This window comes from Kwoniella bestiolae, chromosome 3, assembly GCF_000512585.2.
Source record: "Kwoniella bestiolae CBS 10118 chromosome 3, complete sequence".
NCBI lineage: Eukaryota > Fungi > Basidiomycota > Tremellomycetes > Tremellales > Cryptococcaceae > Kwoniella > Kwoniella bestiolae.
In genome coordinates this window covers 1380040-1391767 of record NC_089243.1, presented here as the reverse complement: position 1 = coordinate 1391767, position 11728 = coordinate 1380040, and the positions used below count along the sequence as shown (strand labels likewise).

The following is an 11728-nucleotide window of genomic DNA, read 5'->3' as shown; positions in this document are numbered from 1 at the left end:
CGTTCACGAGAGACATGGATAGTTGCCTTCGTGAGGCTATGTTTGTCAGACCAAACGGATGACCAATGCTGGACAGATCGGTCATCAGGCCACATACGATGTCTTGATGACTCATACCGAAGCCTTCTTAGCGACATCGAGTAGAGTATATGCATACCTCAGTTACCCGAGAGTATTATCATATTACGATCAATCGAAGACGCTTGAAGCTTATGACACTAGTCGCAACGACGAGTTTCAGATATCCCGAAATGCAATACGTGCCTCCCCAGGGAGACTGCGACTACTCATCTGCACTGCTTATAGAGTATGGTGGCCTTCCTCTTGCATGCAGTAGGTTAGCATAAAGAATATCATAAATTCTATCGAAGGCTGGCGTGCGTAGCCCCTCCATCCTTTCATACCTGTACCGATCACATATTGCATGACGACTGTTGATGATGGTATTCATGAAGATGTGGGTCTTCTGGGACCTTCTAATTCGATCGCCCATGAGTGATGTCAAGCAAGCGAGAATCGAAACGCTCACAGAATTCGACGAGCTTTAAAGCATGAGATAAGGCTCGAAGGCTTTTCTTATGAACGTGCGTCGCTTTGACATATCCTACAAGACAGAGGTTATGACGATCTTGAGAATCCTTCCTCCACCTCTTCTGATAAGCTACCTGAGAGCTCGGCTGGATGACTACAACTCAACTCAACAGATAGGAAGCATGACTAATTGAGTCTAGACCTTTGCCCTACGTATCATGGTGGCCTGAGAGATGACACAGTCAGTCGTAAGCTCAAAGTGCCAGGAAAAGGTATAAAAAGGCTGCACAATTCAAGACAATACCTTTTTTCCTCTCCTCAACAATCATCTCAACGAGTTCACACATATATCTTAACCAAGACCAAACCAGTCCTTGAACATTTACGACAATGTCTTCTGAACAACAATCCACCAACACAAACACAAACACAAGCACAAACACCTCCTCTTCTCAAGGTGGTGGGGATCTTCTCACCTCCTTGCTCCCCTCGACCATGCGAGCATCCGACCAGTCCGTTCAGAACGCTGCGAGTAACCTCGGCATCAATGCCACTGATCCCACCAAGAAATTTGGTCTTTCAGGGTTGGCCCCAGGCGGTGGCGCAACCCGAACTGGGGATAACAACACCAAGTCCGAGAAGTAAGAGACTTCTCGTCTGGGGAGATGTCTGACAGGACTTGTCAGGCTATCAACTTCCCAATCTTTCGAGACAGTTTGAGACATATAGCGATTGTTGACGTACTGCATCATTTCATATTGTCCATGTCATAGTTCGAGATGCCACATGAATTCATGCGCAGGTGACAATGGTGGCGCTCTGCCACCGAATATGCACGAGAGGGCCGGTGGATGAACAAGTCTGCACAGCTGTATCGCCATTCTAAGCTTTTGGACATCCCCGCAGAAGCAGATGGCCAAGCAGATTCCCCGTCATTTTCGAGAGACTGGTCTTGCTTTGAAGCGAAAAGTCATATACACGGTATGCTTGATACCCGTGTGGCGCTCAGCGGGATCACGCACGTTTTGCCTTTAAATTTTGTGCCAGGCGATATGTGATATCAGCTGTCTGTCCTCTCTTTGCTCCACCTGCCGTGCTTGCTCCATCGTCAAGAGCTCAGAACTCCATAATTGGACACAATCCCTTGATACTGGTGGTGCACCAGTGTAATTGTTCCTACTCTGTTACACCATGTACTGAGGTATCGATGACAGCCGCAATCAATTGTGACAGACCATATGTCTGACTAGATATGGGTCAATCAACAGAATGATTAAGGAAGTTGGAACATCATCGCAACAGCAATGCTCGGTACCTTCCGACCTGCCTGTATGCCCTGATCAGGCTGCAATGGGGTAGAGGGACAAGCTGAGCCATGCATCATAAACAATGGGGATACTCAAGCTTTCCCAACTGTTATCGTTCGTTCGATTTTATCTTGTTTGGAACTGAAGTCTCCGGGCGTTCCATCGAACTTGTCGAAAAGATTTGCAAACATCCGATCGTCATCCTCGAAAGGATAGTTTGGATTCGTGTCTCTCGGATCAGTCACTTCATTCCAGTTGAGTTCGATCTCGTACGCTATCTTCTCCTTGAACCCGTTCGACTTCGGCTCGTTGGATTGAGCTCGCCAGTGCTGAGAAAGGTCTCTGTGCCGGACATCTGTCAGGGTGTAATTGTAGCCTCTTTCATACAATGGACAATGGGCATGTAGCTTCAATCGTTCTTCTAAAGCTGGTTCCGAATTGCCGTCTTTGTATGCATCGAAATCTTTCCTGGATATCAGGGAGATGGCGTGCGGGGCAGAACTCTTTGGGCAGCCTTTACAAGGTTGATGTTGCCCTTCATAGGGCTTGATGGTTGCCTTTTCCAGATAATTGTACAGTGTCTGTTCGACTCCCGTTTCGGGAACGTGACCGCTGATGATTTTAGACGAGTCGCCGTTCTCAAAAAGTTCACTTGCTAAGATTTCTCTGCTAGGTTTAGGACGATCAGGAAAACGATCAGGAAAAAAGGGGACAACGATGGTTTCAGAGGCAGGTTCTGGTGCTCGATCACACTCAGAGTCTCGATGAAGAGCGATTTCCCAATTGGTCACCTGTCCCATGACATGAAAATCTTCGCTTATTGTAAGCTTCACTGAAGCGGTTTGTATCCAGTCAGGCTGGGTCAAACTGTCAACCCCAGATGTAAGACATCTGATGGTAAAGTGAGACCTCCTCTCTACCTCCCCTTCATACACCCTATGATAGGACGGTTCGGTCTTTTCAGAGGTTTGATCCTGATCCGTCCCAGCAGAAGTCGAAGGACATTTCGTGCTTGATCTGCCTGAGCGAGGCTTCAAAGCTCGACGTAAAGCTTGCTGAAGGGGCATGGGACTCTGTGGCACCGTATGAAGCGTGTGGGGCTGGAGCTCTGTAAGATGCTTTGCTGTGAAGCAAAAAGGAAAAACCTATGGATCTGGCAAGTAGAGAGCCAAAGAGACAATTGAAAAACGAAATTGTTTCAATTGGCCAAAGATCTGACTATATATAGATATATGGTATATAAGGAACGAGACGATTGAATAGCCCAAGCGCAAGAAGACAGACGAAGCATCCAAATGCCTTGAACCTTTGACCTGAACTAGGCGGTGCACCTTGCTCCCTTCTGGTTTCTCATGTGACGTCAGTCCAAGGCTCGTGGTAGGTATCAAGGGGAAAAGTCTAGACCACAGAGCTTAACATTCAGCGATGCTCTACCGCCTTACATGCCTTCGCACACTGGTCACACTGGTCGAAACTTCGAAGATTGACATCATAGATAGAACTTCCTCTATTCCTTATTCTCAAGTACAGTACTTCTTGTCTCAAAGTACCGATCAATACACATTCCTCGCGCGGAATACTCGAATGGTCCACACCTAGCTATCACGCTATGGTATTCTTTCAACCAGTGTGTCTCGCAAGAAGAGCACACAATGCCACTTGGACGATGTTCCCCTAAGCGAAATTTGACTTCGCCGTCCAAGTTACCTAACCGAAAGCCTAAGAGTTTCTGGATTATCTTACTCGTAGTGTTTAGGAGAGCTGTAGTGAGACGTTCGCATGCACCGCACTCCCAGCTTTTGAGAAATCATTACTCTTGTCCTTTGGGATGTGACACTGGTTATGGGAATAGACAACCAAAAAAGTACTTCATAGCCCCTTCCCCTGTCTTCGAGTTCTTTTCGTGATGCTAAGCCAGTGATCTCGTGCATTTTGCCCCAAGAAAACTGTCCTCTGATCTCAACAGTCTCATCTGGGAAGAAGAGATTGTGGACGATGATGTCAGTGGAGCGTTTTCTCGGTGAAAAAGGATGTGATCCCAAGAAAGGATCCAAGGTTCTTCTCACTGCCCTGAAAAGCGGACGATTGCCGTGGACGACGTATAAACCCGGTTAAACGGACAGCCAAGGTGCTCGGTCTTCTTTTTCACACTACCTTTTCCAACTTTTCCGCCGAACCTTTCAATACTTGCGTAACCGCATTTGTCTCCATCACACAGCTACCTAACATAGATTGCACACTGTCATACCTGATCATCCACACATTCGTACCACACATCCACACACCCAATTGACATTTAAAGCAGATATGGAAAATTCCGATGACATCGCTTTGTGGAATGCTTCCATGGAGGACGCCGTAAACGCAGCTATGATGAAAGTAAAAGACAGCCTCGAGTATTCACCTCCCCTACACTATTTGCTGTCCCAGCGGCTCACTTGGGAGTTGTCCGAAGAGCGAAAAATTATACGAGAGATTCATATCATTGAATCAGAAGGCACCCCTCTGCAGGATCACATCTCGTGTCCGATGGGGAGCACATCGCTGACCGTTACATCCGAGAGCAAAAACTAATCCCTGCATGGCTGCTTAAAGAAGGTGAGACGGGCTACATCGAGCCTACCTTGGACACCTCCAGTGACGATAAAGAAAAACTTCTATCCGAAGTCAAGGCTCAGCTAATACTGGAAGCCACAAACTCCATTCAGTGGCTGGCAAATTTCCACCTGAAGGACACACAATACCAATGGGCTCTGGAAGGTAACACAAGTCAGAATCAACCGGGAGGGGGCGAGTCATCAGAGCGCTGCGGGAATCAAAACACTGAGCAGAAAACGTTCCGAGATTGGAAAAACCAACTATCGCGCACGATCGCCTTACTGTCCGAAGATGAAATGAACGAATATGGTGATTTTGAAAATAGTGCGCCCCCACACCAGGCGACTGATACCGTAGCCAAACATTCCTCGAGAAGCCCACTGAACAGACATGTGATCGCTTACTCCTTCCAGAAAGCTGAGGCAGGTGCCAAGACAGGTAAGAGTGGAGACATTCCCACGGGTTGGAGACTACACGCATCCTTCACATCTTATGAAAGCGAAAAACGAATGAATGGTTTTCCCCAACATGGCTTACTGACGCTTCTGAGTCAGGGGATCCCCAGGCACATAGCCAGGATGATGATCGGTGGACAGCACACCCCAGGGTGGTACTACGACTGGGATATGGGTCTCTTGTCAGACTTTTCACCATTGGAGAAACAGAAATCTTTGAAAGCCATCTACGAGAAGACCAGTGGGATGCGCAACGAATCGCTGTAGTCCATTCCTGCTATCATGTGTCGTGGCCTGAACTTTCTGTCACGGGTCTACATTGACTAAGCACGTCAATACGAAAGCCCTACCATGTATGAAAGTGGTTCAGAAAGGTGCTGGGAACAAGAGTGGCATAAACTCGTCGAGTCGATATACAGTATCTGAAGTGCTACAAATATTGGACCAAGTTGAGAGCGACTAGCGATGTATTGTTCTGAGTCTAAAGCATGCGTTCTCCAAGCAGATCAACTTTCCAGTGACAGACTGTGATTCTCAGGAAGCTCGATCCTAACCATAAAATCCAAGGGGACCTGCCAAAATGTCTTTTTCGGCAGCGATCATTCGATCTTTCCGTGAGAGAACCTGTACTATCCTCGGCGTCTTATATAGCGATTCATGATTGATATATCTAACCTTTACTATCCTCAGCGTCTTGTATAGCGATGAGGATTAGTACAGGAAGTGAGATACGAAAAGTTTCTTATATACAGGGTGAATTACGGAGCAACGATAAGTATATTTCGTAATTCTGACATTTTCATCTATATATCCTCGCTACAAAAGTTCTGTTCGGAGAGCGAACGCGACTCAACAGTAGCCCAATCAGTGGCAGATCCTTAAGCAGCTTTCGGCTTAGAGGCCGCGGTCTTGGGGTATACAGTACACATATTTCCGCTTGTGATACTCCGGACTCCGGACATGGAAGTTGATGATTCTCGCAATGAGCATGTACCTTCAAACTTTGCTCTGAAGTTTCGTGGCCAGCGAACCTAAATGTGGCATCTGGGCAGGCTATCACATACGAGTGGGCGATTAATCATCCCGAAGGGCACGGTGATCTTCTTCTGGTTGCAAGTGAGGAGGATTGAACAGATGAAGTATGTTTGACTCCTTGAACATAATAATCTCCTTGCAAAGAATGTAAATGACATTAACAGGACAGTAGGAGCGAAGATGGCAGGGAGATCAGATTTCAGTCCTTTGATAAGCTGAAGCCCTGCTATGACTTTTTCCTGCAAATGATGCAACCTTTTGTCTCGCCAAGGCAGTGCCAGTGGTGTAACTTAGAGAACGCAAAGAAACCCCTGGTCGTGTCAATAGCAATAATAACAGAAGAACATACACAGCTTCATGGGTCGAGTACAGCGAGATTGGGGCTATCATAAGATATTTAGGTGTTGAGCCGGTTGAGATTGACCAGTTGATAATGAGCATCACCCAGCAGCACCGTCGGATTTGCACACGATCAAAAAAAAAACATTACAGGTGGCAATGTCATCTAACACAATGATCTCGTCTTAGCTAGAGGACTCCGAATACTGGTTCATACGATTCCCATTGACGGCTTATTGAATATATGTATGTAATACGTAAATGAATAGGAGATGAGGTATGTCAGACGTGATATGGGATTAACGCCGATCTATTGACTCGTTCTAGATTCCGCTCACAAGAGTAACTCTCATGGGTTGAGCTCCTTGAGTTTCTCGTCAAAGTACGCCCCCAGAGTACCAGTCGCATGAGACTTCTGTCGAAATCGGGCTTCAGACTCTGCTGCTCCAGACGCCGAGTCTCGATTACCGCTGGAAAAGTCTTCCATTGGCTGTCCGAGCTCAATGCCTGCATAGTATGCTTCGAGAGTCGAACCCAATACCTTTCCGCTGGATCCGCTTGGCGTGTCTACCTCAGCCGTTCGATACACATATGCGATCTCTCTACGGCGCAACGGTGTGATCGCCGATTGCCTGAGAATATCCTCCAGCCCTTCGTCGGTGACCCCACCTTCCTTGAGCCCGTTGTATGCCGCTAATTGAGCTTCGGAGACCAAAGCAATTGAAGGTGATAAGCTCGAGGTTCCCTGAATTTCTGGGTCGCCAGTCTTTGCAGCACCGTCCAGCGCCTGCTTACGAGCTGCCATCGAGTCTATCGCGTATAGAGTCATATCCTCTAATCTCAGCGCGATAGCCGTCAGGAAATCTTGCTTGAGAGAACCCATGTCCTGATCCAGCATCATTGAGCGGTCAATGACTCCCGTTTCTCCGTCCGAGAAGATATCTTTGATGGTGGGGGTGCGCCATTGAGTGGCAACTCGTTGGGTGGGCTTTGACACGGTATACTGGCCCTTAGAGGAGAGGTGAGTGGCTGTATCGCATGGATAACTCTTCCACGCAAGTCTTCCGCTTTCGTTAAATTCCCAAATCGCGCGGGGAGAGATCAAAACGTCGGGATGTACGGTGGTGATCGACTTTTCTTGGCTATTGTCTGCTTTAGTAATAACCTCATTGAGCATCTTCATGGTGTCTTCTGCCCAATCATCCGATCCAATGCTCCTTCGACCAGACATCTTTATATTATACCTTGCTAAGTGGTACAATTCAAAGGATGATTAGTCCAACGCTGTTGAGGACCTCTGCTCGCGGATGTGTGTGCAACTCTGCAGAACTGAAGCATATCGCAAACAGGATAGAAAAGTCCTCCGGGTCTGCTGCGAATGCGTTTGGAAGTGTTGTGAAAAAAGTCGGATTAGAGAAACAAAAGGTACAACCAGATCTTTCTTCGGGCTCCGAATGACCCAATGTCTACATGACGTCCTACCTCATGTGTTTGAGGACCTCGGCGTGTAGCTCAAGTCACGCGACTAACCGATAGAATGACCGAGGGAGCAAAGGAGGTCCTTTCAAAGGGAAGATCAAAGGAAATGCAGAGACGTGTTTTGCAGCACGCCTGTGAAGTCATTTCCTCTTCTCTCACTTTCCAAGCACGGGTCTGACTTTTGAGCCTTACATAAGGGTAAGGTCAAGAAGGATCTGATGCTGTTTCAAGCTAAGCCGTAGCGAGGGATCTACCCTTCTGGAGAGGGTGTTTGAGCGAGCCCAATATATAATGGTATGCAGTTACACGGCATCATCTCCCAGAAAGCACAACACTCTCACTTCCAGCAACTGTCCGCAAACTTCGCTGAATTAGAGGTAGGCCAACGGAGACGTTGTTTGCGGTGAACAATATGAATGTACTGACTTTATGCCCATCGGCAGCCAAAGCGAGTTCCAGATATAATAAGCGGACAAGATCGGAATCGCACGATGGTCGTCTGTGTCTAGCATGGCACCTGGACCCCAGTGCGAATCCGCTGGGTGGTCGAATGACCACAGTGGCTTGCTCGGGGCGTACAAGCCAACTGTGGTCTGTCCTGCTACGATTGCGTGCTTCCTATACCTCGACCGTGTAGAATGAAGGGATGGGACCTGCACAGCTATCTGAAGATGCCACAAAGGATGCAGCTGCCTTCGGGGGTTTGGCCTGGTCACGGTGATGTCAAGCCTGTTACAAGCCCCGCTTCATGTTTGATGAGTAAAGAGTGACGTCAGGATGGCATACTCGCACTTGACGTTTCAATCCTACCATTAAGTTGAGCAGTATTTATGAGTCGAGTCAAATTCGATAGCGTAAGTACATGATCAGTCATACTGACTTGAAGAGGTAGAAAAAGCAAACGTATGTGCCATTTATCATCGAAGAATGTATATTCTCTTCATACATCACTCGTCCCGCTCCGATCTGAACCATAATACTCATCAGCTCCAATATCCCATCTCTGTTTTCCATTAATTGACCGGTTGTACAGCACTGATAACGCACTCACCATGGTCTACGTCTCCCGTTCCGCCCGATCCGGTCACATCCACATCGACTTCCCTTACCGCTCCACTCGGACCCAGCCCCACACTGGCGATCGTACCACTTATCGACGATATCGAAGCCACGTCCACACTGCTGTTCGCACTATCCTTAGGAGGATACACCGGGGCCACTACGCCAGGCTGTTCAGAAAGAGTCTGGGATTGCCTCTTGCCCTTCCCCTTGGACGAGGACGAAGTGGGAGCAGGGGTGGTCGATCGACTGCCGCTGGTACTGGCCGCAGGAGTGGATTTGGAGGAGACGGAAGAGCGAGAGGAGAGAAGGATGGTGACGGGACCCTGTAGGCGCAACCAACATTAGATCCACTTCAAACAGAACCAATCAAGCGAAGAAGATGGCTCACATCATTGGTTAAAGACACCTGCATCATAGCTCCAAATTGACCATCTGTTTCCCATATCATTATCAGCGTTTTTCTTGAGTTTACTCTGTGCGCGAGACGAACCTTTTATCTTGGACGGGTGATACGCCTTTTTCATCTCATCGAGAAACGCGCTGTAATATGCTTTACCAGGTACTGTTGACTACATATATCCGAATGATAACAGATATGAGCCTGTACGACTGAGGAGTGCAAAGCTGACATACCATCGATTCATGGAAATCAGGCTTCGAGCCTTTGAAATTGGCCAACAGCGTGAATTGTGATACTGGGATTTGGTGAGATAATTGTCAGCTATACACCCAAGAACAGTGCTTCGCGAGGGGTAGAAAGCTGTAGTGGAACAAGACTCACCACACAGCACTTCGCCATCTATATCTTTCACGCTCTTCTTCCACATCCCTCCTTGGTCGTCATCGAACAGTCGAGCTGTAAGGACTTTCTTGATTATCTGCGTAGCATCGCTTGGCTCGTCGTCTGTGAATGGAATCAGCTGTCAGCTAGCTTGTGAGATATACAGGAACGCTCCAGATCATCGGATGAGAGTTATTAATCTGCCTTGCACTCACATCGGTCGATCCCTACCAAGACTAATAGTCCTTTACCAATCGATGAGATCGTCTGTCCATCGACTAAGCGTTTGTGACGGTTCAACAAACACTCGAGACTGGGGGGGAGGATCCGGTCATGCTCACCTGCTACTGAAGCATTTACTACTCGCTGTACGACCGCCTTCATCTTCTATGGAGCGTTGTGATATTATACATGAGACTATACAAGCTTATTTACATTGAGCTAAACGTCTGATGCTGTTGACGTTCTTTGGACTTTGGGTCGGTCCCTCCACTTCGACGTTGTCAGAGAGAAGAGTCGGACTTGGCCGCCATTCGACTTCGACCATTAAAATTTGGAGAAGCAATATTGGTGCTCGAGCTACACCAGAACATATGCATGTGAATCGTATCTGATATAATGCCTGACCACCCAATCCACCTCCAGAGACGCACAGAAGACAATGTCTCTTCTCTGATTCCCTCGTTCCCTGATCAATCCGCCAAAAGAGCTCCGATAACTGTGCTAGGAGGACCGATGTTCTTCTCTATTTCGAAAATCTCGTGGTCATCATCACGATCTGCTACTCCTTGACCGAAAGGGTACCGTACTACTCCTTCAGTGGTCATCCCGCTAGGTGTGTCATCGATAGACACGATTCGTCGATCAGTCGAAGGCGCATCAGCGAAAGAACATCTAATGATATCAGTACCATCTTCGCTGTCCTTCGTGAATACGATATCTCTTTCCTCGAGTGAGGCTACGACTGAATCTCTCCATTCGTCAGGTGATGGTCCACAAGGGAGGCACTTGATGTGTGCACTTTCAAGAACGTTCTTCTTCGTCTCGCTGATAATCCCAATGATATGATGTCCCGTCGGAGCGTAACATTCACTTTCTGGTCGGTCGATACTCCCGAGTTGATGCTTCGTCTCACTGATGAGATCGTTCCTACAACATACCTTGATAGCACTATCGCCCAATTCACTCTTATCGTGAAATCCCGTGAAATGGCAAAGATCGATATCACCTTGTGTGACCTCGCTTTTCCACCTTCTGGACAAGGGAACTTCCATATGTCTAGCGCAGCTTTTTCGAGGGACATACCAAGGATGAGGGACTGGGCGTACCTCTGTGATAGGATCGGTTGTATTGGATGGAACGATATACTCCACAATAGGACATATGAGCATATGAGGGTCAAACATGACAGAATTGTTGGATCGCGTGATAATGGTGGAGATCAGTCTGATTAGCGTGTGGGAATACGGAAAATGGAACGTGAAGAGATACCGTCGATTGTGACTCAGGATCAGACCACTATTTATAGCTTGTGGATGACCGAGCTGTCAGATAAAGAAAACCGGTATTTTCCTTTCTTGTGAAGAATGCCAAGAATTCTAAGAACATTCTGAGGTACTCATAGCAAATGAGAAGCTGATTGCGTATTTTATGACGATGATGAAACAGGTCATTATCTCAGACGGTCGTCCAAGCTTCTTCTTCTGCTTCGTTTCTCAATTCTTCTGATAAGACCCATTCCTCAAGCTCTCTCACAGGATTTGCATTACTCGGCACACTCGGTTGCTTGTAACGTCGACCGAAGTCAACAAAGGACGCCTGCAGCTAAGCTGCTGGTTAGACAAGAAAGATGATAGCGTACGAATATCTGAATGATAAACTCTATCTTCCCCGATCGGTAGTAGGACGAGACGTCTGTTCACTCCTCTTGAGTTCACCATATAACCATTATAACTCAACTCTCGTCCAGCTCCGAACTTTGTGCGCTGCGCCAAAAGATACTGAATACTGTAATTTCGGATGCTGAATCGGATGTCTTATTGTCCATGGGCAAAGTCCAGATGCACCTGTATCTGAATTATTCCGTCCCAGCGCCATCCCGCACGATATGGCTGTTGTACTGTCCGACAATACCCCATGCG

The 11728-nt window shown here is 47.4% G+C and overlaps 5 protein-coding genes across 5 annotated transcripts; 2 read left to right on the top strand and 3 right to left on the bottom strand.

Annotated features, from left to right (window-relative positions):
• Nucleotides 1-921: 921 nt before the first annotated feature.
• On the top strand, nucleotides 922-1176 carry I302_105196 (uncharacterized protein; the record flags this gene model as incomplete). The annotated part of the gene is made up of 1 exon (XM_019195064.1): nucleotides 922-1176. The coding sequence occupies one exon, from the start codon at nucleotides 922-924 to the stop codon at nucleotides 1174-1176; it is 255 nt and encodes an 84-aa protein (XP_019042777.1).
• A 754-nt stretch (nucleotides 1177-1930) lies between these two features.
• Nucleotides 1931-2905, bottom strand: I302_105195 (uncharacterized protein; the record flags this gene model as incomplete). The annotated part of the gene is made up of 1 exon (XM_019195063.1): nucleotides 1931-2905. The coding sequence occupies one exon, from the start codon at nucleotides 2903-2905 to the stop codon at nucleotides 1931-1933; it is 975 nt and encodes a 324-aa protein (XP_019042776.1).
• Nucleotides 2906-4145: 1240 nt separating this feature from the next.
• I302_105194 (uncharacterized protein) lies at nucleotides 4146-5158 on the top strand (the record flags this gene model as incomplete). Its single annotated transcript, XM_019195062.1, has 2 exons — nucleotides 4146-4261; nucleotides 4333-5158. The coding sequence occupies 2 exons, from the start codon at nucleotides 4146-4148 to the stop codon at nucleotides 5156-5158; spliced, it is 942 nt and encodes a 313-aa protein (XP_019042775.1).
• Nucleotides 5159-6614: 1456 nt separating this feature from the next.
• Nucleotides 6615-7496, bottom strand: I302_105193 (uncharacterized protein; the record flags this gene model as incomplete). The annotated part of the gene is made up of 1 exon (XM_019195061.1): nucleotides 6615-7496. One exon carries the CDS (start codon nucleotides 7494-7496, stop codon nucleotides 6615-6617), a length of 882 nt encoding a protein of 293 aa, XP_019042774.1.
• Nucleotides 7497-8684: 1188 nt separating this feature from the next.
• Nucleotides 8685-9971, bottom strand: I302_105192 (D-tyrosyl-tRNA(Tyr) deacylase; the record flags this gene model as incomplete). The annotated part of the gene is made up of 8 exons (XM_019195060.1): nucleotides 8685-8710; nucleotides 8796-9129; nucleotides 9195-9238; nucleotides 9297-9375; nucleotides 9440-9501; nucleotides 9588-9710; nucleotides 9803-9865; nucleotides 9929-9971. 8 exons carry the CDS (start codon nucleotides 9969-9971, stop codon nucleotides 8685-8687), a joined length of 774 nt encoding a protein of 257 aa, XP_019042773.1.
• Nucleotides 9972-11728: the final 1757 nt, after the last annotated feature.